Source organism: Melozone crissalis, unplaced genomic scaffold, assembly GCF_028551555.1.
Source record: "Melozone crissalis strain CALT ecotype California unplaced genomic scaffold, PUWL_Pcris_2 ptg000041l_1, whole genome shotgun sequence".
Classification (NCBI taxonomy): Eukaryota; Metazoa; Chordata; class Aves; order Passeriformes; family Passerellidae; genus Melozone; species Melozone crissalis.
The window spans coordinates 7,050,724-7,076,128 of NW_026535819.1; the positions used below are offsets into that span (position 1 = coordinate 7,050,724).

The window sequence follows — 25,405 nt, forward strand, 5'->3', positions numbered from 1 at the left end:
CTCCCTGGAGCAGGATCTCTGTGGTGATGCAGGGCAGGGTACCAGCAGCTCTACAGCAACCTGCTGGGAAAGGGGGATTTGTGTTTCCTGGACAAGTGTCCTGTGCAGAAATTGGGAAATTTGACTGAAAAAAGCAACATTTTGAAGAATTTCAGGAACTCCAAATTTCAGAGGCATGGCTTGTTGTATCAATGCTGTTACTGACATTTTATGTCAATATTGGAGCATAGCACTAATTCAATGAGGTACAATCTTTCTATGCTGTTCCAAACTGTGCAAAAATAAACAGCAAATGTTGCATATCAGGTCATTTTCTACATCAAATGTGGTCATATATTATATACTATACATAATGCATGTTGTATACAATACTTAAATATATTAAATTTCAATATTTAATATTATATTGTCATATATGTGTAAATACCCTTATATATTATACATCTATAACTACATAAAGAGATGTATTATATACCTGCATAGCATATATGATAGCATAACATTAGAATTTACATTACAATTACTATTAAAGCTTTTTCCAAGATGGAAAGAACAGTAATGGCAACACAAAACATTTCGGCTTTTCACTGCAGTGAAATGAGCGAGTATGAAAAAATACATTTAGAAAGTCAAAAGTGCTTTTGGAGTCAACATGCTCTCGCAAAATGCTTCAATGGAACTGCATTTTCAACAGAGAACTCTTCTGTGGAAAATGTTTCAAATAGCTCTAATTTAGAGCTGGGAAAATTTACCTCTTTTAATGCAGGAAGCCTTTTATATACAGTCTAAAGCCAAACATCTATCTCTAATAGTTTTTCTGGGTGAATTAAGGACATGTTCCCTTGTCAGATACTTCATATTCTGCCTGTAGTTATCTAAGACAAACCTATACCAAATCTGGGCTGCTCTTCATTTTTAAAGAGGAGCTTCATGCTTTACAAAGTGGCAAAATTCCCCCTCTAATCAATCAATTACCTTCAAAACTAACATATCCAAGTCAGCAGCAAACTTCCATTATACATCTATTATCAGCTCCTGAGGCTGCTGTTGGGGATGAGCCCCTTCCTTGTGCCCCCTGGCTTGGATTGAGGGATTGTCCCCATGGAAATGATCCAAAATCCCAGATTTTAAGACCAGTTTGCCCCTCTTCTTGGCTGTTGACATGATGTTGTTTTATCAGTAGACAGTGGTGAAATATTTAATACACAAATATATATATATATGTGGTTTTTGGATGTTTTTAATGTCGAAATAAATTTCTTAGAGAGAAACACAGCATTTGGGGTATTTTATTAGGGTTGTGACTGCCAGCAGGGCTTTCCCTGCTAGCACAACCTGCTCAGTGGGGCTGTTATATTCCTTGGGATTACAGCTGTTATATTCCTTGGGATTACAACTTTCCTGCTCTACAGGTAGCAACAGAAGCACCCAGAGCAGTGGTCTCAAAAGATTGATGCCACCTGTGCTTTACTGACAACCATAACCCACTGAATTCCAGCAATATTTAGTCCCTGGGTATGGGATAGAGCAACAAATGAAAGAAAGGATGCCAGAATCACCTGGATGAGGTGTTGCTGCTGGCAGAGCTTGTAAAATCTCTTGCTGATATCCAATTACAGAGATGCTCAGAACTGAAGCAAAAAAAATCATATTAATAAATTGATATGAAAAAAAAATGAAATGCTCTTGTCTGGGGATGATGAGGAATCTGTGAATATTTACATGTATATATATAAAATACTCCTGTGGAAATAGGCACAGCTGTATTTCAGCTGTGAAATTTCTGGATTCTTCTGGGAGAAACTAGAAACATTGGTTTCTTCCACAAGGCAATTCCTGGCTGGAAGATGTGAGTCACCTGTAATCCCAGCAACCTGTTTAAAGTCAGGGGCTGTGTTTGGAGTGGCTGGATTTGGGTGGCACTTGTGCAAACACAGCTTTGAGTGTGGGCTTCTTGTCAAATGCTTCAGGCAACTGGTTGTTCCAGCCAGACTGTTTTTCTGATGAAGTATTTATAAAAGAGTTTTGAGTTGGTGCTAAGTGTACAGAAGTCTGATTGCCCCTTAAACATGATATTATTTCTTATAAGAGGATATTTTCCTGGAAATGTCTTTTTTTTTCAGAAACCATGAGTTTTACGGGCAAAAAGCAAGTATCCATGTGAAGCGCTGCAGTGTTAAAACATGATGTGTTTTGGAGATTACAGGATATTCAGACTTCCGCATCTGCTGGAATGCCCCTTGCAATGGGAGGCACTTTCCTTGAAACTTCAGTTGCTTTTTTCACCCTTATTCCCTCCAGAAAAAAATAAAATTTAAAATCTCTAAAGCCAGGATCATTTGTAGCTGGGACCAAGCAGCTTGTTGTGCTTTATCCAAGTTCAAATTCAAAGAGAAGCTATGGAGAACTGAAGAGCCTGGGGTAATTTGATCATATTCAAAGAGCCAGAGCAGGTTGCTCCTCCACGAAGCAGAGTGGAAAATATGTTCATGGGACTTGGACCATGAATGAAGAGTCAGTGCACATCAAGAAGTCCAGCTCTGCTCTCATGTGAGCTTGAAAGCTCAGTGAGTACAGCTGCCTTCAGGCTCTCTGGTCCCCTTTGTGGATCAGTTCTCCCACAGCACTGCACTCTCACTCCATCCTGAAGGAAAGTTTGGGATCCATCACTAATATCAGTGTGAGGATTTGGCAAGGGACCATCCCTCTGTAGTGGCTGTTTCAGATAAATCATAAAATTCCAGAATGGGATTGGAAGGAACCTTAAAGATCATCCATTCCACCCCCTGCCATGGCAGGGACACCTTCCACTGTCCCAGGCTACTCCAAGCCTCAATGTCCAACCTGGCCTTGGGCATTGCCAGGCATCCAGGAGTAGGCACAGCTTCTCTGGGAACCTGTGCCAGGGCCTCAGAACCCTCACAGGGGAGAATTCCTTCCTAATATCAAATCTAAACCTACTCTCTTTCTGTTTAAGTCACTCTCCCATGTCCTATCATTACAATCCCTGGAAGAGGCTGAGCTTCAGGACTTCCTGAAGACAGCAGAAAGAAATCTGAGCTTCTTGTTGAGACACATCTCAGAAAAGACCTCAAAGGAGTGTCAAAATTATGATCCTCTGCAAGACAGTTTAGAGGTGTTTGCAGAGATGCTATCCTGGTCAGCTCTTTGTGTGTTCCTTCCAGTCCCCAAGAGCAATGCAGAAAAGGCAGCAGGATCTATGCAGAAGGGTCCCTGGGCTGGAAATCCTTCCCTGTGCCAGTGTCACAAACACATTCCCAGCTGGAGGGTGCTCCAAGCCCATCCTGCCTGGAGGCTGCCAGTGGGATCAGGCAGAGGGGCAGCTTGCTGCTCACCCAGAGCAGGGCAGAGGGACCAGGGCTCCCTGTGCCTCCCACAGCCCCCTGAGCCCCCACACCTGCTCCTCCAGAGGGACCTCATTAAGGCTGAGGTGCTTCTCTGGATCCAAATGCAAAAGGGTAATGGGGGTCCCAGGGTCACCACCTGCTGTTTTTCTCTTGTCTGAGGTGAACACAACCCATCAGAGATGGGCCTGCACTCCTGAAAGGGGTCACAACCCTTTTTGCCATTCCTGCACGCTCTCATCCTCTGAATTATTGTCTGATTTTCATTCCACTCCAGTGAGCTGTCAGGCATGGCTCTGGTAATGCAGCGCAGCAGAAGCACAAACAGATGGGTGACTGACCCACGTGCCTTCATTACAGTGCAGCTCAGCTCTGCCACAAATCCCTCACACTGCCACAAACCCCTCACACTTCCACAAAGGCCTCACACTGCCATAAACTCCTCACACTGCCACAAAGCCTTCACACTTCCACTCCATCTCTGCCCTCTTCCAAGGGGGGTTCCCTGTCAGAACCCAGGACATTCCTCTGGCTGCCCTGGGTGATTTGACACCCTGGCAAGGGGCTCAGAGACCTTGGCACGGAGTCAAAACCACCTGTGCCTTATATTTTAGCCCATGGAAACAATTACCAACTTTGTGTGAAGAGTTACAAGCCAAAAGAGTTTGAGTAAAATGATAGTGAATTTGTCACAGGGTGAAAAAGTAGAATTTTGGGGATTTAGGATGGGGGTTCAAGAGTCAAAGATGCAAGAATCTGGGCATGTCCTGTCCTTCTCCTTCTTCTTGTCCTCCATCTTCTGCTGTGATGGTGGCACTTCTGGATTGGTTTAGAGTAGAGACAGACTGTCTAACATAGGTGATAGGTATTGGAAAACTATTGTAAATAAAGTACATGTAGTTCTTAGTATAAAAAGTTAACACCACCCCAAGGGCAGGGACTGTGCCTCAACCCAACCTGCTGGACAGACCTCAGCAGGTCAGAGAAAGAATGTGATAGATAAGAGAAAATAAACAACCTTGAAAAGCAGAACCAAGGAATCTCAACGACTTCTTTGGTTGCAAGGCTGGGAAAAAAGACTTTTTAATACCTTGGGGGTCATCTCAACTACAGAAACCAGAGAGGTCCCTGAAAGGCTTGGAGTTATTGCCCCCTGCCTCGTGCTCCACAGACACTGACAGGGGCTGACAGGCAGCACTGGCCAGGTAGGAGCAAACAGCTGGGAATCCTCAGGGAGATCCACAGGGAGTCTGGAGGAGGCTGGGATGGAAAACCACGTACACTGTGCACAGGGCAAACACTGAAACTGCTATTGCATCCTCTGGTACCTGAGCAAGGAGGCACTTACAGTGCTGCCTGCACAGATGGATGCATACACAAACACTTGCCATGAAGAAAGGGACAAGGGGATAGATCTCCCTGCTAATGTAAGTCTGCCAAGCAACACTGAAATCATCGACACTAAATCCATTTGCACTTTTATAGGATTTGGCAAGTAGCCTTCCTAGCAGGGAGCAAGCTGTGAAGGCTCAGGTACCCAGCTCCTGTATTTATGCTGTGGGAGCTGGGCACTTAACTCTGCAAGGGACTTTTATAAATCCCCTCTCGTGGTATTTTCCTTTCTTCTGTTTTCTGTTCCTTCTTATTTTCCCTTTCAGTGTGTATTTTCCTTTTTTCTGTGGAACCAAACCCATTTAGTATCTCTCAAAACAGGTCAGAGCAGCATTGCTTCTGAGCTAGCACTTAGTTTCAGGACACAAAAAACAGCATATCTGGGAATAAGGAAGGCTTTGCATTCAGGGTCTTGTTCTGGGATCTGGGAATGGGGTGAAAGGGTTTTGGGGAAGGGGAAGTTTCTTGTCACCCTTCTCCTGCAGAGGAGATGGGCTCTGTTCTCAGCTAAATCACTACTTGCCCTAAAGAATGCAATTTGTACTTTCTTTATTCATGGCAGCTTTTAATTCTTCACCATAATTTTCTCAAACTGTTAACGAAACAGGTTTTGAAAAGAGGAAGAAATACCTGAAATTACTTTTTTGTTTACATTTTTCCCCTCCCATAACCCTGTCATTCTTCCTCCAGGCCTCCAGATCATCTTCCCTCAGTATTTACAAGAGAAGTTTGTCCAGTCTGCCTTGAGTTACATCATGTGCAATGGGGAGGGCGAGTACATCTGCAGGGACAGCCAGTGTGGCTGCCAGTGCTCCGAGGAGTTCCCCCAGTGCAACTGCCCCATCACCGACATCCAGATCATGGAGTACACCCTGGCAAACATGGCCAAGACCTGGACAGAAGCCTATAAAGATCTGGAGAATTCAGGTAACTGAGAAAAACTTGCTTTTTCAATTCATGTCAGGTTACAACCTGGTAAAAATCTTTTATTCCCTCAGTATAATGCTCTACTTTGGCCAAAAATTAGAGGATATTGAACCCAAACCCAGGATCTTAGTCTTGAAAGTCTTACCCTTTTTTCCTCTATTAAACACACAGACAGGAACGCACACCACACATGGAATTATGTGTACAGGGATATTTTCAATGGAAGCACATGTTTGGTTAAAAATCTGATTTTTCATACTAAACCATCTCCAAATCTCTCTTTTAATAGTTCTACAGAGAAACTTCCACAATATGAATGACTCCATGTTCTCAGAAGGCTGATTTATTATTTTATGATATTATATTAAAAATAATGTTATGCTAAAACTATACTAAAGAAAGAGAAAGGATACATCAGAAGGCTGAACAAGAATGATAGTGAAAGCTCCTGACTGACTCCTCAGAGTTCAACACAACTGGCTGTGATTGGTTATTAATTAAAAACAATTCACGTTTGGATAAACAATCTCCAGACCACATTCCAGAGCAGCAAAACATGGAGAAGCTGAGGCTTCTCATCTTGCCAGGAGAAGAAATCCTGGCAAAGGGATTTTTCAGAAAATATCATGGTAATAGGATGGATAATACCAGGGCAAACCAGAAATGTGGATTTCAGGACCTTTTGCCAGCTCAGTACCACACAAGTTTTCAAGGATTACCGGCAGCGCCTGCCAGCACAGTCACTGGTTATGTGTTAGCTGTTGTTAGTTCTGGCACAGCATCTTCACAAAAGGTGCTCGAGAGCCACAGGTTGGTCTCACCAAACCCCTTCCCATCCCAGGGGGTCTAACCCAGCCCTGAGAAGGTGGGAGCTCTGTGGAGAAGGGAGTTCCAGTCCCACATTCTGTCCTTGCTGCACTCAATCCAAGCACAGGCCGGGGTAGATAATTATATTCAGGCTCCCTCCCCTTGAGATTTGAATGGGGGAAGGTGTTTTTCATTTGCCATGTTAAAGTGACATATTGCCGTGCAATTTCTGCCATATTCCACCCAGGGCTGGAGGCTTTTCAGGGCTAGATGGAGTGATTATCTTTATGTCTAAAGCTGCTGCATCTGATTCATCACTTTGATGCATCATGCGTGAACTTATTCTCTGAGATAGAAGTTGCTATCACAAAAGACTGCAGTATTAGTGTTTTGATTCTTTGTTTTAATAAATATTCCCAATAACTAGAGGATTTTCTTCATATGAGCAGCAGAGGAGAAATCTCTGATGACATCTGAAGGCTTTTCCAATAAAGTGGACTGAAAGGCACAGGAGTGCTCTGAAAGCAAATACCGTTTTGCACAGGAAGCCACTAAAAGCCCAAAACATTTGTATTCTGCTTCTGGTCTGTGTTGGATCCTCTGTTAATTTAAAAAAATTGTGCAGGGCGAATCAAGAGTTGCTGTGATTTGGAATAGTATCTTCAAAGTCAAGGAGGCTGCAGTGAACTGAAACTGCTTTGAATCAGCTCAGGAGATTTTTTAGCCCTGTGCTTCACTGGTTGTGGGTAAATTGAGAAAAAAAATGCTGCCTTATTCTTGACATCTTAGAATGGCTGGTCAAAAACTTCAGTGATTGTGGATTAAAAAAAATGCCAACTTTTAATTAAGTCATTTAGTGGAGTTAATTTGTTTGTTTATTCAAGGCTATTGGTTTCTGATGTAAATGGGTTTGTTATTTTTTTTAACACTGGCAAAAGGAAAATTTCATCTGTGAAAGAGATGTCTGACCTGTCAACTCCCTGTGGTGCCACTTGTGATGCTGAGTCACTGCCAAGGGACTGCCTTGGGGATGGGGTGACTCAGCAGAAAGAGGGGCCAAGCTGCATCACGGGGGGTGTAGTTCCAGCCACCAGCAAGGTTTGCTGTGCAGAGGAATCAAACAACCACAAATGCAAACAGACTTGTTAATTAATTGGAAATTCTCAGGGTTAAGAATGAACTATTCCCAGAAACAGGGAATCTCCCCATGCATACCGCTGGCTTTCAGGCAGAGTTATAAATTAATATAAATAATGAAGAAACTATGTTGGTTTTAAAGTACTTTTCATTTTCTTCATCACCCTAATTTTAAAACAACCCCATCCAGCTTTTATTTTGCCAGATTTGCTGCTCATTTGTTTTTCCCCCAACGTTGCACTGCGGTAGCAAAATGTGCACACTGCACCGAAATTCCTGCCTCGCCCGTCTCGATGAAAAATGTACCACATTCATCATCACAGGGAAAAGAGCCTGGGCTCCTGCACAAAAAGGCTTTTGAGGAAATTGATTTATAAGGGGCGGGAAGCAAATGCAAGGCTTTTACTGCTGAAAGGTACCCGGAGTAATCAGCATGGTCAACAGAAGCAATTATACCTGGTGGTGGTTCCAGAGGCCCATGAAAAGCACACAGGCAGGGTTGAGGAGGAGAAGGGCACTGGCAGCAGCACTAAAAACACAGTGAAAACCTGAGAGATGACTTAAAAACAATCTCTTGCTTGTCTTTGGGGGGAAAGGAGACCAGCAGATGTCCCAGGGATGTTGGTAGTGCAGCGATGATGATTATTTTTATGAGTAGGATGTGAACATCCACTCACCATCCATGTCAGGATGGGACCGACTGATGTACAAATTTGCTTTGTTGGGCAGCTAAGCATGAGCTGCAAGTAGGAAATTTCCTGCATAGGAAATCTGTTATGCAAATATCTTAGACTTTGTACAATAGGATTTATATTATCTGATTTTTTTTCACTAATTCTATGGATTATTTCTTTTTTAATTGAAAATATGTCAGCCTTTACAAGCTCTCCTTTTCCTTCTGAAAATAGGATGAAGGAATTAAAAAAAAAAGAGTGAGAAAGGATCAGAAATAATGTAGATAATGTAGAGGAAAAGATGGCTATACTTCTTGTTGGCTTGTTTGGGAGGTTTATGGCAGGGTCCTAGTCCAGCCTCCCTCTAGAAGCAGGACCAAAGCCAGCACTAGGTCAGGTCAGCCTTGGTTTTGCCTAGCAGAGTGTAAAATGAGAGATTTTTATACATCTCTGATCATGTTCCAGCACTGCATTACCTCCAAGTGATGAAGTTTTTCAGTAAATCATTTTAATTTCTCAAGCTGCAAACCGTATATTGCTCCTTGTTATAGCAACTGTCTCTCAAAAGAGGAGTTTTGCTCAAATCTGTGAGTACCTTTTGCTGTAATTAAATATCCTTTGGCCTCCTCTTTACCAAATGAGACCAGTGCAGCTCCCCACACCTGACTTTGCAGAGCTCAGAGCACCTCGGTGTCCCTCAGCTCTGCCCTCCCAGTCCCTGTCCATCCCTTTTATGTGGGTGCTCCAGGTGTAGCAGTGCCAAGAAAAGGTGAATATCAACTCCCCCAAGCAGGATTCAGCCCAGTATGAAGTTTTTTTTTTCCAATGAGAACAGGATATTGACCCACCTCAGCCCCCAGGACCTTCCTCCCAAGCCTGTGCTGACACCTGGGGTTTTTCCTCTCCTGGTACAAAACATTGCTGTTGTCGTTATCGCATTTGATGGAGTTCTTATTGTCCCACTCATTGCATTTCTCAAGGTCTCACTGTGTCAAATATGGTTTTCTAGCATCAAAAATTGAGTTATTTTCCCCTGAGAAAGTTGGAACCATCTGGTTTTTCCTCATCTGAGGATGTCCCAGCCTGGTAATCATAGTCTGAGCAAACCACCCTTCTCAGGTAGGAAGGAGGGGCTGATCAGAAACACAAACAGTATCAGAATTTCTGATTGTGATGAAAAAAAAAACCCTCAAACAAACCCTGCATAACAGTGGTTTTTTTTTTCATTATCAAACAAAATAAAATGGAAATAAAGTGTTTAAAAAACAACAAACACAATAAACAGCAACACTGAACAATATATTTTTCGATCAATTGGATTTGTTCCTTTGGCTAAAATTGACACCTTTTATTCTCACCCGAGCCCTGCAAACTATTTTATTTTATTTTCCTCATTACAAAATACAACCCATTTATCTTCAAATGGAGTTAAATGAGAGGTAAGAATCAAAATGTTCTTTTTTAAAAAATGCAAAAGCAGGACATTTTAACAGCATCCAAACCTTTCCTCTGGGGAATTTTCAAAGCTTTGTTTTTCCCCCCTTTTTTTTAATTACACAGAAAAATGCTTTGCCTTCAACAACAAACAGCATTTCAGGACCAGCTGAAAAACAATGTAAATGAGAACACTTTAACGGAAAATGATTACAACTCCCAGCTTTTTGTTTATAACCCTTACACTATAACCTCATGTTCCAGGGAATTTCCGACTTTAGTTTGTTTTTTTTTCCTACACTGTGTACATTTTAACTGTGTTGTTACACCTTGATATTCACTATAGGGTTTTTTTTTCCTATATGGGAGCAGCAACAGCCATGGGATTAGTGGCTTCCTGGGGCAGAGTGACAGAGCACTGAGTTAATGGACATCACCTTTCTTTGGCAGAGCTGATGGCCTCATCATCATCATCACCACTCTTTCTCCACCCTGCCAACAAAACCTTTGTCCCAGCTCAGAAACCTCCGCATTTCTCCCCATTTCTTGTGTGTGTCTGTGTGTTCCAGATGAGTTCAAATCCTTCATGAAAAGGCTACCTAGCAACCACTTCCTGACCATTGGGAGCATCCACCAGCACTGGGGGAACGACTGGGACCTGCAGAACCGCTACAAGCTGCTGCAGAGCTCGCTGGAAGCCCAGCGCCAGAAGATCCAGCGCACCGCCCGCAAACTCTTTGGCCTCAGTGTCCGGTGTCGGCACAACCCAAACCACCAGCTGCCTAGGGAAAGGTACCTCCATCCTTCCTCAGGCATGGGGGAGCTGGGCTCAGGGGCTGGTGGAGCTGGGATTGGGTTTGGGATTAATCCCAGTACGCTGTGTTTGGATATAGGGGTGTTGGCATGGATGTTTGGGGGAAACGGTAAAATCTGGAAATTCCTGGAGGTGTAGGTAACTTTTGTCACATCCCTGATTACATTCATATCCCTTCTGTGTGGTTTTACCTACCCAGGGGAAGGGCATCACTTATTCTTCAAGTTCTGCAAGAATATCTTCTGTCCGTTCTGCTTTTTTTTGTGGTTTTCCCTCAAGATCCACAGCTGAGCTTTCAGCCTCCGCTTGCTGTTCAAAGAGACATGTGGAGCACAAGGTGCTTCAGTCTTTGGCCTCAGTGTCCGGTGTTGGCACAATCCAAACCACCAGCTGCCTAGGGAAAGGTACCTCCATCCTTCCTCAGGCATGGAGGAGCTGGGCTTGGGTTTGGGATTAATCCCAGCACACTGTGTTTGGTTATGGGGAGTGTTGGCGTGGATGTTTGGAGGAAATGGTAAAATCTGGAAATTCCTGGAGGTGTAGGTAACTTTTGTCACATCCCTGATTACATTCATATCCCTTCTGTGTGGTTTTACCTACCCAGGGGAAGGGCATCACTTATTCTTTAAGTTCTGCAAGAATATCTTGAGTCAGTTCTGCTTTTTTTGTGGTTTTCCCTCAAGATCCACAGCTGAGCTTTCAGCCTCCGCTTGCTGTTCAAAGAGACATGTGGAGCACAAGGTGCTTCAGCCCATTCTTGGATTGTGCTCCTCAATATCTCCAGAGTAAAAAGGAGAAGCTTTAGTTTCACTTGGAGTACATCACATTTTTGCTGTGAGATGCAGCGTGAACCTGTAAAACCTCACTGAGCAGAAAGAAGCCTGGCAGGGTTTTTATAGGTGGAGAAAGCAGATTTTCCATTTATTATAGGTGGACAGAACATTTTCCACTGCTACAGCAATTATTGATATCTAATAATCCCCTCCTGCTGGCTCTTTTCAGCCCTAACCTGTAGCTGAGTTTCCTTAAAGTCATTTTTGGACACTTGTATTTTGGATTTTCATAAACATCTCTTGCTGTGTCTTTCTACATTGTCTGGACCGAAGCAATATGGAAAATCTTGGGGAAAAAAAAAATGAGTCTGAGTGCCTTTTCTTCCATGCTTCTCTTGGAAGGGTCAGGCCAAGTTAATATTTGAACAGAAACTGTTTGTCCATTTCCTTCATTACCTAAATATTCTGTTTCAAGACATACTTGACAGATTGACCACTGTCTACAGCTCTCATCCAGCTCCCTGGCTCCTGAACACGCTGACTTTTCATTTCATCACTGTTCAGCTCAGAAAACTCTTCCAGGGCTTAACACCTCTTTAATTACCAAGAAATCTCATGTTTCTAGACAAAAATTTGATGGACTTACTAGGGATGAGGAGAAATATCTATTAAATGTAAGAGATTATGGAATAAAGTCTTTGGAGAGCTTCCTAAACCTGGCCCATCCCTGCCATGTGGCTGAGCTGTTCTGACCAGGCTGAGTGCTGGAGGAGCCACAGGCATGTCCAAGGTGGAATTTTGAGTTGTTTTTGAATTTTTAACAACAACAACAACAACAACAACAAAGTGAAGCAGCAGCGAGGAAATCTCCATCCAACCATGTTACTCCAAAAGATTCAGACAAATATGTCTTCGGCATTTATCATCTATTTTAAAAACCCAGCCAAGCAGAAAGGGAGCCTCCAAGTACTACAATGAAATGTGGGGGAAGGAGGGTGGAATGGATGATGGCAGATGGGTTTTTAACTGACTGATGTGCTTGATTTGTTTAAGTCAACATCAGCAGGCATATTATAATTTCTTTTCTTGTTTGTCATTCTGCATCTGCAGCTAGGCAGGGGAGCAGTGTGGTAGGAGCTGTGTAGTGGAAGAGGTGCAGCCCATCTTTCTCCTCACAGAGCTGGGAAATACTCTCATTTTCTAATTGTTGCTGTACAGAATGACAGAGGCTTATCAAGCATGCCAGTGGCTTTGAAAGGATGGCTTGGTTCTATTAAGAGCAAGCCTCTCTCTCTCTAATACACATAATTGTAAGCCTGCATTATACATTCAAAGGCAATGTTAAAAAAAAAAATAGATTGCAGCTGATTGTCCTCAGGGAAAGGAATAGGCGGTGCTTCCAAAAGGAAAATAAGAAAAGAAGAGTAGAGATTCTGGCAATTAGGCTGATTCTCCATGACCCTTTGCAATGGCTAAGGAGACAGAAATATCTATATATCTATATATCTATATATTTATATATCTATATATCTGCATATCTGTATATCTTTATATCTATATTTTATCTATATAAATATAGAAAAATATATAGATATATCAATATATAATATAGATAAATATATATAAATATATAAATATAAAAATATATCAATATATAAATATATCAAGATAGATATATAGATACCGATATATTTGGTCTCTACTTCTTTTGTCAAAACCCAGGAAAGTTTACAGGTTTAAAACAGAGGCAAGTCTGTTGGTTTAAAAAGGAGACCACTCCTCAGTTAATAAAAGTTTGATGTCGAATGATCACCTGTAGTTTTATTTTAAAGCACTGGATGTAAAATAGAAATAACATCCAGTGGAGAGAAGGGTTATGCATGTTCTGGCTTGCAGCCAAAATACATCTCACAGCTGCTGAGGAAAAAAATAGCATTTTTTACTTCACTCTTCTGTACAGAAAACCCAAAAGTACCCCCAGAGCAGCTAGTGCTGGTTGGAAAGTGAAAGGTGAGTTTACGAAGGAAATTATTTTAGTCCTTGCCTTTTTTCCTGCAAATAAAAACCAAAATCTGTCTGGCTCCCTGTTCCCAACATTGCCAGGGAGCCACATGTCCAGTGAGCAATATTCAGAGAACACTGCAAAGTAATTCTCACCCAGAGCTTGGCCTGCAGGTCGTATTTATTGTCACTTTAGAATCATGGAATCATTGAGGTTGGAAAAGGCCTCCAAGATCAGTGAGTCCAGCCTGGGCTTGATCCCCATTTTGTCACCCCAGCCAGAGCAGTGAGTGCCACATCCAGGTGCTCCTTGGACACCTCCAGGGGTGGGGATTCCCAGCACCTCCCTGGGAATATTTTAAATGAAGAACAGTGGCTACTCTGGTACTGGTTTCCAGCTCTTGAACAGTGGATTTTTCCAGCATCCCCTTGCTCTGACACCTCTTAGGTACAATGCCATGAGCCTGAGCCATCAGAGGGGTGTGTTTTAAAAAGTTACCTCCTCTCAGCTGAAGGGCTTTGGCTGGTCCTGTGTATATTCTTAACCTGTCCCAGTTGCAAGAAAAAATGGTGTAATTTATACCACTTTGCTTCTCTCTCGCTCTCTCACACTTCCCATTGTCGTGTTTGTAGCTGATGCCCAGCTCTGCCCTGAATTCTGCATTTTTATTTAATTACATCCTTTATTGCTGCCATCAGCAGATGGTGGGTAGTCTCCTGTTTCATTTTCTTCTTGGTTTTTTTAGTCCTACTTCTATCTTTGCTGAAAGCTAAGACATACACACACATTAACAAACAACCTCCCATCCATCCTCCACAAAGTTCATCTGGAGAACAGGAAATTTACTGGTATCCATTGTAAGATATCAGCTGAGGCTTCTTTCCCATTTTGTTCTGCTGGCTGTTAGTATAAAGAAGGACATAACTATCCAGTGATTTTTTTCCAAAGACAGAACACACCCAAAATGGACAGAATGTGATCACCTGACCTAATTTATTCCATTCCTATGGCTTGGCAGTCCTTGGTTCAACAACTCAGGGGCATTATCAACACCTAAAACCTGTGTAAAGCATCAGTCCAGCACTGCACAAATCCAGGTGCATTTGACTGGCTTTCCAAACAGGAAGCACAAAAATTCAGATGGGTGAAAATATATTTGTATTGCCGAAAAGTGAGCAAAAATTCACCTGCGAGCAGAAGACAGCCTCAGCCCCCTGGGATGGTTTGGAAATGCTTGTTGCTGTCACTTTGTGGCTGTGTTTTACAGCCACACTGTGCTGTGCTGTCCCACCCCTCTGAGGCAGAGCTGTCCCAGGGATTAACAGGAGCCCTGTGCACTTTTTGGGGACCAGGGCTGTGACTGTCTGCCTCTACAGCAGATATTTATGGAGGTCACTGCCTTGCTCCCAAGCTCCCCAGCCAGCCTTGTCCTTTCCAGCAGCAGAAGAGCCCCTCTTGGCTGGGAATAGGGGAAGGAGACCCTGGCAGCCCACAGAAAGAATATGAAAATTGTCAGTTCCCACATCCAGCGCTTCAGAATTTTTCTTCTAATGCCCTTCCTTTTTTCCTTGCCCTTCTTCTTACTCCTTTTCTTCCTGCTTTTCATTCCTGCCTGCTCTCTTTCAGTTGTTGCTGTTGCAGTTTTTCCCTTTCTCCACCCTGCCCACTGTTTCTCTCTCATTTTTCCTTTTACCTGCACATTTTCCTCTCTTTCTTTCCCAACCTTTCTGCTTCTGCTCCTTGATTATTTCTTTCCTTCCAGTGCTTTCCTCTGTTTTACACTCTCATCCCTCCACTGACTCCCTCCCCCTAATCATCTTGCTGTTCTTTGCCGCTGTATCATTTAATGCCTTCTTTGATACAGCCCACAGCTTAATGATTATTTGGAGGTCAGGCGATGCAGGTGCCATGAATTTCACTAATCCAGCTCTGAGAGCCTCTGTCCATAATCACTCCTCCTGTTCTACAGGGGCTGAATCCTAATTTGTCATTAGCCAGTCCTCTCACTGCAGCACTACCGAGAACTTTTTGCCCAGAGGAGACAATGAAGTATTCATTAGCCAGGGGGGAGGTGGAGGGGAGGGAGCAGCGGCTGCACACAGGGCTCTGCTCAGGGCTGCTGAGAAAGGAGTCCCTGTACCCAGCTTTCCTGGGGCACTGGGAAAGGGGAAAAGGGAGAAACAAGGCAACGTGGCAAGTGGGTTGTGCAAAAAAAGTGAACGTGGGCTGCAGTGTCATTTTCTAGGAGCTGTTCCAGGGCTGCAGGATGTAGGGTTAAAAGTGCTGATCCAGCAGCTGTGGGAGTGGTGGGGCTCAGGGGTGGGTGAGTCGGGCTGATTTTAAGGAAGAGACTTCAAGAAGTGATTAATTAGCAGAAGACTTTGGGGGTTTTTTTAAGGAGGAATAGTTTTAGCAGCTTTGTCTCTATGCACAACCTGGCTTCCACCCTCTTTTCTACTGTTCTGAGCTCATAAGCAGAGGTTGCTGCTTGCTTTGTCTTGTCCTGTTATGGGTCTGTTTTTTAGAGGGTGGGGCCAGTTGCCGATGACCTGAAGAGCAGTTTTCTCCTGCTAGCCTGGCAGTTCTGCTGCCCTTGTGATGTCCTGATAGCCCCACAGATTCTGGCATGGCTTTATCAGCTCCATTCCCATGTCACTGTGGCGCTGCTGGGATCCTTGGCAGGACACAGTGCCTGTCTTGGCTCCTGGTGCAGAGTGAAGATAGAGAGCTCAGGTGAGCATTTCTAACTGGTAGCAATTTCTTAGAAGGATTTTTCTCATCACCAGAGGAGTAAACAGCAGATGAAAGATTCAGTCTAGAAATAGACTGGGATAGCTCCCAGATGCCACGGCAGGGTATCGATGTTCCGAGAGCTCTGCCTCAGACATATCCCTTGAAAACACTGTAGCTCCAGCAAGATGCCAACACTGATTCCCTGTGAGGCCTTACAGTGCTAATTCTTCCTTCTCCTCACCTGCAGGACGATACAGGAATGGCTTACCCGAGTCCAGTCCCTGCTCTACTGCAATGAGAACGGGTTCTGGGGGACGTTTCTGGAAAGCCAGCGGAGCTGCGTTTGCCACGGTGGCACCAGTCTGTGCCAGCGCCCCATCCCCTGCATCATCGGGGGCAACAACAGCTGTGCCATGTGCAGCCTTGCCAACATCTCCCTCTGCGGCTCGTGCAACAAGGGCTACAAGCTTTACCGAGGCCGCTGCGAGCCCCAGAACGTGGACTCAGAGCGGAGCGAGCAGTTCATCAGCTTTGAGACGGACTTGGACTTCCAGGACCTGGAGCTGAAGTACCTGCTGCAGAAGATGGACTCCCGCCTGTACGTGCACACCACTTTCATCAGCAATGAGATCCGCCTGGACACCTTCTTCGACCCGCGGTGGCGCAAGCGCATGTCCCTCACCTTGAAGAGCAACAAGAACCGGATGGACTTCATCCACATGGTGATCGGGATCTCCATGCGCATCTGCCAGATGCGCAACAGCAGCCTGGACCCCATGTTCTTTGTCTACGTCAACCCGTTCAGCGGGAGCCACTCGGAGGGCTGGAACATGCCCTTCGGGGAGTACGGCTACCCGCGCTGGGAGAAAATCCGCCTCCAAAACAGCCAGTGCTACAACTGGACCCTGCTGCTGGGCAACCGGTGGAAAACCTTTTTTGAGACCGTCCACATCTACCTACGCAGCCGGACTCGGCTGCCCTCCCTCCTGCGCAACGAGACTGGCCAAGGGCCCGTGGACCTTTCCGACCCCACCAAGCGCCAATTCTACATCAAGATCTCAGACGTGCAGGTCTACGGCTACAGCCTGCGCTTCAACGCAGACCTCCTGCGCAGCGCGGTGCAGCAGGTCAACCAGTCCTACACGCAGGGCGGGCAGTTCTACTCCTCCTCCTCCGTCATGCTCTTGCTGCTGGATATTCGGGACCGAATCAACCGCCTGGCGCCTCCGGTGGCCCCGGGGAAGCCGCAGCTGGATCTGTTCTCGTGTATGCTCAAGCACCGCCTGAAGCTCACCAACAGCGAGATCATCCGCGTGAACCACGCCCTGGACCTGTACAACACCGAGATCCTCAAACAGTCCGACCAGATGACAGCCAAACTCTGCTAACCCCCGGACTTAGCAATGGACACTTTGGTGATTGATCCTTTTGCTGTATAAAAAAAAAAAAAAAGAAAAGAAAAATAAAACAAACAAACAAACAAAAAAAACACAAAAAAAGGAAAAAAAACCAGAAAAAAGAGAAAGAGGAAAAAGAAGTAAAAAGGAAGAAGTAAAAGTGGGGGGAAAGAAAAGGGGGAAAATAAGATTTGTAAAATGTAATTAATATACAAAAGAGGAAAAAAAAAAGAGGAAATTCTTCATTTGTTGAAAACTAAACCCGTTCTAGCCACTGTATAAGACTGTCAGGCATGTTTGTTATTTCTATAATCCGTCATAAAAGGGTAACACCGTACTCTCTCTTGACCTTGGGGGTGTTGCTTGCGAGTCCTCAGGGGCAGCAGAGGAAATAAAGGGAGGAGCAGAGAGAGGGGCAAACTTCTGTACTGAACTGTCAAGTTTTCTGCTATGCAGGTGCCAAGACAAAGAGACATACAGAAAAAAAAAAATCAAAGCAAACAAACAAACAAACAAGAGTTATATGTAAATGTAAAAGAGCTACCATTATTCCTATAGTGGGAGTAAATGGTTAAAGATAAAAGATATTTCTTCTGTTGAGATTTATGCCAGCTTTATGTTGAGTTATTCCTGCAGCCTGTGCTGAGCTTTGCTGGAGGACAGGAGGGGATGGCAGCCCTTGGGGACTAAAACTGATGAGTTTTCTCACCTCCCTGGTGAGACAGGTGGAGGGTGGGTTCAGGGCTCAGGTGTCCTCCCTTTGGGATTTCCATCTTGGAAGACATCTCACCAGAGGTAGAGGCTCAGCAGATGCTGGAAAATGGGATGTGTTGGGTTGTTTAGCTTGACCTGTAGTTTGTGCCCTGCCCTGGGCTGGTGCTGCCTTCAGAGGTGCCAGAGGAGGAGCAGCACCTGTAAATCTTCACTCACTCATTTTTCAGGCCCTTCTACACAGTCCCTAAAGCAGAGAAAGCCAAAATCATAAAGGCAAAGCTGGGTTTGTCTTTCTGCCTCAGGTGCTGGGTTTTCCAGTAGCCCTCATCACCACAAAAACTAAAGCACAATGCAAGGGAATACATTTCCAAGGAAACCTGGAGACACTGGAGGGTACATAGGTAATTTCTGTTCACTGGGAAAGGAAAAAATCCTTTTTACTTTCTTATGTTTCTGTGGCTGTGAATAATTTCCTTGTCTCACTTACACTTTGTCCACAAAAAAAAAAAAAAAATACAGCAAATATATGAGAACATTTTATTAAAATATATGCAAAATTAGTAAAAGGGAGGGGTGGGAGGGAAGAGCACAACAACCAAACCTACCCTGAGTTTGCAAGGATAAAGCCAAATTAAAAAGAATTGAGTTATCAAAAAAAATACTAAAATAACCAAAAGGTGGGTAAAATTTTTTTTTAATGTGTTTGAATGTGTGGGGACATGTGTTTGGATTTAAACAAAAAGTAGGATGTTGAATGGAGTGTGTGAATGAAGGATCATCTGAGCTGGGTGATGAAGTCTGAACACTGTGGGAGGTGAGTAGTGAGGTGTTTCTCTTAATTTCACTGTTTTTTTTAGTTGAAGTTGATTGAGAAGTGCTAGTGAGAGACTGGAATTCCTGCCCTCCAGAAAGGGAGAAATAAATCTCTGATCCTGATGGCTTCCAGAGGTGAAGGAGCATCCTGGGGAAAACAGGTCTGAGCAAGGGGCACAGGCCTGATCCAAAGACCCAGATTCAGGTCTGGCTCAAGATTTAACATGTTTATTCAACTGAGTTCAAAATAGCCTTGTAGGAATTTTGACTTTATTTGAAGACTTTGGCTGAGATGCTGAGAGTAAGTCACTTCATGCATTGTGGTGTTGGCCATGTGACACCAGGGGCTTGGGCAATTAAGGCTGGTATCAGATTTAATTTATATGATTTGGGTTGTTCTCATCCAAATTTCCTGAGAAGGAACTGGATACCTTAAGGAAAATATACATTCACTGAACTCTCCTGCTGAGCTACCAATTGAGGGCATGAGAAAAGCAATTTGGATAATCAGTAAAACCCCAAAAAGGGGGATTAGTCACCAAAGTCTGACATCAGAAGAAGAGCTGGGTGAGTTAAACAGCAAGGATGTTTTTAGGGACATTTCCTTTAGTGGGAGTTTTTTTCCCTACCTTGTATCTCTCTCTCACCTGGTCAGTCCACACAAGAGGCCTTGGGCTGCCCATTTTTCCCAGTGTTTGTTTCTCATTTGCTTGGTCTTTGCTTTGTGTAGCAGAAAATCATATTAGACCTCCCCATTCCAAGAATGTTCTTTATAGATGTGACATTTCTGCCTCAGCTTTCTGATAAGAGAACATTTGGCAGCAATCGTATGCATGGAGGTGAGTTTTAAGCAAATAGTAGAGAGTATTCATGGGAAATGAATGTCAAATTTGTAATTATCAGTAGAAATAATGTTCCTGACAGTTACATCCATCTAAGCAGGGAATAGAAATGTACTGTTTAAATTACATGTATGACCCAAAGAGCTGACACTTGAAAGAACTATGGTTATAGCTCTAAAAATACTGACTGCTGCCTGAGCTGCAGCCTGCATGCAATGATGGGATTTGCTCATGGCTGGGAATAGTGGCTGTGCCAACACAGAGTGAAATTAATTCGATAAATTCTTTCCTTTGAGATAAGAATCCAGGTCTAGTGAGTGGAAGCCAAAGAAGCTGCAATTAAATCTCAGATCTCGTGGGTAACTAGCAGCACATTACCTAAATCTCGCCTGGTAGGGATCAAATCAATTGCCCTCATGTATCTTTAATGATGCCTTGGGATGAGCAGCCCCCAGCATTTACTGCCTTCAGCAATGGGGGCAGCTCCATAAACCTTAACAAAGGGTTTGGGTGCCAACACAACAGTAAATCCTGGCTGGAGTTAACACCAAGTGGATGCTGAGAGAGGCACGTGAGGGAACATTCCCATGGTGGCTGGGAAGCAGTGCAGGGAGAGGGAAGGAGTTTTGGCACAGCCATGCTGTCAGCATATGGAACTCACCTTCGGAGTACCTGGTGGTGCACCTGGAAATGGTGGCACATCAACACCACAAAGAGGGGCCGCGTTCCAACAAGGCTACATCAAATTTTGTGAAGGAACGCAGCGAAAATGTCAAGAAGAAACTCACATGCCCTTCAAGGTAGGGAAGATGAAGTTATTGGGCTCAACCACCATTTTGGGTTCACTGAGAAAATGGAAAATAACCCAAACGAGCCAATCAAATGTGGATGATTGCTTTTGATGCTAGGAAATAAATTAAACAGGTCACATGCTCTGCTTCCACTGCTCAGTCCCAAAAGCCCTTCCCCAGGCAAGGGGCAGTCTGTGACGGCCAGATCCAGAAACATCCCCCAGGTTTGGTTTGGGGAATTTGTTCTGCAGGCAATAGGAGATGTGGAGGCATCTGACATCTGCCTCAGCAAGAGAAAGCAGTTCAGACCCCCAGAGAGGCCACAGCAGGGCTCCAGTGGGGTTAATGGGCTCCTAAGAAAATGATGGTCATAAAAATGTATTTGACAGGACAATGACTGGAATGGAGGGCAATTAACAGAGCAGAATTAGGTGGGACCCAGAGAACCCCTTCACCATAAAGCTCAATCCACTAACCTGCATGCTCAGGGGGCACTGTTGTAGAGTTTAATGATAAAAGGGATGTTCAGACTCTCAAGTTAGAGTAACCATCCTCTGACTGTATGAAAACAAAACCCAGCTTCCTTCCTTGGCACGAGAAGGAGCTAGGGAGCAATCCATCAAACTGTCCAGCTCAGCTAATAGAGAGATGCTCCACCAATTCAGGACAGAGACTTGTCCCTTGATGTCATTAAATTAGGCACTACATGAAAGCTGGAGCTTCCAAATAACACAGAGAAACAAAAGGAAAGCCAATTCCAGGTGTCCCAAAGCCAAAGCAAGGAAAAAGCAGCAGATAGGGCAGATTCCTACTTCTCTTAAATGCAGAAGACTTCTGGGACCATTTTCCTCCAGTCACGTGACAGAAATTCATTGGGAGCATCCTAAGAAATCTGCTCTTTTCAAATTATTCAAATTTAGACTCACCAGCCGGTGTGGCAGAAAGCAAGAGATGTCAGCAAGTCTTATTAACATGCTGATGCTATGGCTTCAGGAGTGTGCAGAATGTCCATTTGGATCAGGGCTAAGAGCACAGCATGAAGTTGCCATGGAAACGTGGGGAGGCCATTAATTAGCTATCACATGGAATCATCAGGAAGAATCTGGACCTCAGCAGCTTTGGCCTCCTCAGGGGCAAAGGGCACAACCCCAGAGACCCCCCCCAGTGACCCCTGCACAGCTCCAGGAACAGCCTGGAGCAGAAACGGCCTCTTGAAGGGATGAGAAGTAGGTGGATGAGAAAGAGGAGGGGGCAACAAGCAGAGATAAAGCATGGAGATAATTCCCCCTTTTTCTTGCCCCTTCCCTTCCCTTCCCTTCCCTTCCCTTCCCTTCCCTTCCCTTCCCTTCCCTTCCCTTCCCTTCCCGCCTGGCTGCTCTTCCACAGAAGAACACAAGAGATCTGCTGCTTTTTGAGCTGACAAGGCTCATGCCAGTGACCTTGAAGACATCAAGAGCAGCCCCAAGGCCCTGGCAAATCCAATTAATGGAGTTTGCACCCTCTTGGGTGGGCTGCACCTGGGATGAGGGAACTCCGGTGCTCCCCAAAGCCATCCTGCTCCCTAAAGCCAGCTCAGGCCATGCTAAACTAGGAATCCATCCCTTTCCCCAAAGAGAAACATGGGCAAGTAAGAGAGGCTTCTTGGCCTCTTGCCCAGCCTCCCTTCAGAGCCAGAATCCTGTAAGCAAGCTGTGATGGACTTCAGCTGCCATGGATGGGATGTTCATTTTAGCTCTTTAGCCCACTTGCTAAAGCGCGGCTCAGGAGGACATTTGGCAGATGGTGCCTCCTGCACAGGGGTGTAGCAAGGTCCCCAGCCTGGCTGCTCAGCCCCAGTGCTGCAGGAGACACGCTGGGTGCCAGTCCCAGCTCTGTGCTCCTAAAACACTTCCCTGGAGGAATTTATGGAGGAAATGGCACAAGGAGGAGGTGCTGCAAGTCTGAGAGCGGAGAACAGGAGGATGATCTGTGGTGTGTGTTTTGGGGAGAGGATGAAGGGAGACACGGCAGACAAGGCATAAGGAAGTCATGGGAGAGGCATTTCCATGTTCTTTCTGCCTTGGAAAATTTGAAGTCGTAGATTAACCCTGTTGGAGACAGTCAGATTATAGACTTCTTGTCCAAGAATGCACATATCAATTATCTCACCCTTACAATTTCTTCGCCTTAATCTAATTCTTCTCATAATATCACCAGAATTACTATTCATCTGTGAATTAAATAAATATGGAAATCAGTGAGGACTTAAATACTATATAAAAGCCTTGTTGGACACTTCAGTCCTTCCTCCTGAATTTTTAGCTGGAACGAGATGGGTGCTTTGTACAAAAGCATTGTTCAACCAAACCTTCCTTCAGTGTAACAAGGAAAAAAGGCAAATTTCCCAAGTCTCTGCCCCTTGGATATTAAAAGCATCTTCAGGAACAGCCCCAGGTGCTGTTACCCATCTTTGTGTCCCCCATCCTGAGCAGTGCAATCTCCAGGTGGCTTCTGTCCACCTCCAGCACTTGCTTGCAAGCCAAGAAGAAAATCTGACCTTGTGTAGAGCCCTTAAACAAACAGGCCATGGGTTCCTCCCCAGGAGAACTACAAAAGGAATAGCTGGAAAAAATCACCACAGCAGCAGAATCTGTGGAGGAGTGAGATCTGGTGAGGTGACCCTGAAGAGATACAGACAGGCACAAAAGAAATTGGAATATTGACCTCAGTGCTTCAGTTTTGGCTCAGTGATGAACAAAGGCAGACCATTAATATATATATATATAACACACAACATGCAAGCAGAGCTTAAAATAATATTTGAATGCTGAAAAAGTCAAATAAATCAAACTGAAAAAAAAGAAAGCAAAATTAAATGGGAAAAGCACACCAGCTCATTTTGTTTATTAGGGATGTTTTTGCCAGTGATAAATCTCTGTGAGATACCTTAATTTTTAAGTGCACAAGAGCTTCCAGTAAAAATTGTCCAACTGAATCATTTTGGCTGAAATTTTAGGTAAAGATTTCTTGACTGACAAATGTGGGAGGGGTATTACTTTTTGAGAATCTGAGTTAGCCCTGTGTTTTAATACTGTCAGTCATGCTGTCTAGAACATAGATTTGAACAGGAAAGAGAAGTTCAGCTGGGGTGATTTTCCAAGATGCTCACACATCTCCTCAAACAGGGTGTGCCAAGGGGAGCTGAAGGTCAGGAATTCTCCAAGCTGCTGCCAGGAACAGAGGAAAGAACGCCTGGATTTTGGTGCTGCTGAATTCAAGTGAGGGAGCCAAGAGGCTGACTGTGACATCAGAAACACAATTACACCTTCTGTGTTTCTAGATGCATTTCTTTTTTTAAATTTTGATATGTGTATGTTATTGATCTTTTAATTGATCTATTAATTGATCTATTAATCTACACTTTGAGGGTTCTGTGACAATCCAAGTCGCATTGTGTTTATTCCTGGGCATACACTGAATTAAAACAAGGTTGCCACAGACATGGTCAGTTTAGGACTGCTCTGACTTTAGAGGTGGGAAAAAGAAGTCCAAAATGTACAGAGAGTGATTTGCTATGGCAAAGCCTGCACAGAAATATGAGCAGAATCTCTCTGGAGTCTCAGACCTAAGCCTGACCTGGGTATGAAGATGAGGAGAATGTCAGTGTGGGAATGATTATTCCAGATGTTCTTTATTTCCATAGCCAGTTCCTGAGTGCCCCTTCACACAGGCAGTGGCAATGACCTTCAGATAGATGCACAGTGATGTGCAAACACAATGTGAGTTTTCTTTCAGACTTCTGGCATCCCAAATGGCTCAGGTCTAGCCTGAAAGACTGTCTTCACCTGATTTTGGGGTAAATTTCCCATAATAGAAATTTCCTGGAGATGAAGCAATCCTTATTTCAGCCTGTTTTCTGGAGCAGGCTCCTTGATTTATTTCAGTATCTCCCTCTTTGTGGGTTGTGCCATAGTTTAGGACTGAATCTCATTCTGCCATGTGGTGACAGGATCCTATTCTACAAATGTCAGCCATCTAAGGGCTGAGATCTGGCTCTCAAACTTCCCTAAGACATTTAGACTCAGCCTTCTGTTAAGATTCATTCCAGGGTGAGAAAGAAAAACCTGGATATTGCCTGAGCTGGATTTAGACACTAATTCTGACCTTTTGTGTTTTTACAAGCTACTCAATTAAGGTAGATCACTCCTGCCTCACTCCAGGATACTTGTGAACTATCTCCAGACTTTCATTCCCTCTTGATATGAAAATCTAATCATGTTCATTGCTCAAAATCAACTCTGGTTGAAGACTAATGCAAAAAGGCTCAGCTTAAGCAAGCAGCTTGTTCAGGAAATGTAGATAAGAAACCCTGGCGGGTTGCTTTGAAAGTCAATAGAGTTGGATTTAGGAGGATTAGTGAGGGGCTCAGTCCTGCAAGGTGCTGAGCATGAGGAGTTGCAACACTGAGGGTCTGAACATGTGTGGCAGATGCATGAAAGTCAAAGGGACTGCTCAAACCCCTCAGAGTTATTTTGGCTGGATGTCTTGGTTTGGAAAGACAGGAGTCTGCTAAGGAAGGCAGGAGCCTCCCTGAAATGGAGAATGTAAACCCCCTCCCTCTGAATTGCTATAAATTTTAAATTAAGGGGCTCTCGGGCAAAAATATAGGAGCAGGAAATAACAGTTCTTTAATAGGGAAAAGAAAAAAAAAAAGGATAAAATAATTAATACAGTACACTAGAACAACACTGACAGAGTCAGAACCCAACCTGACACCCTGTGGGTCAGGGTGTTGGTGGCAGTCCCATTGG

At 44.2% G+C, this 25,405-nt stretch overlaps 1 protein-coding gene across 1 annotated transcript in view; it reads left to right on the forward strand.

Moving 5' to 3' along the window:
- Positions 1–17,497, forward strand: part of BRINP1 (BMP/retinoic acid inducible neural specific 1) — a 92,889-nt gene extending 75,392 nt beyond the window's left edge. Inside the window, exons 6-8 of the mRNA XM_054284118.1 lie at positions 5,448–5,684; positions 10,306–10,528; positions 16,306–17,497. Of these exons, the coding sequence (XP_054140093.1) occupies positions 5,448–5,684; positions 10,306–10,528; positions 16,306–17,446 (1,601 nt within the window). The 3' untranslated portion in view covers positions 17,447–17,497. The remainder of the gene's footprint in view (positions 1–5,447; positions 5,685–10,305; positions 10,529–16,305) is intronic.
- The last annotated feature ends 7,908 nt before the right edge of the window (positions 17,498–25,405 follow it).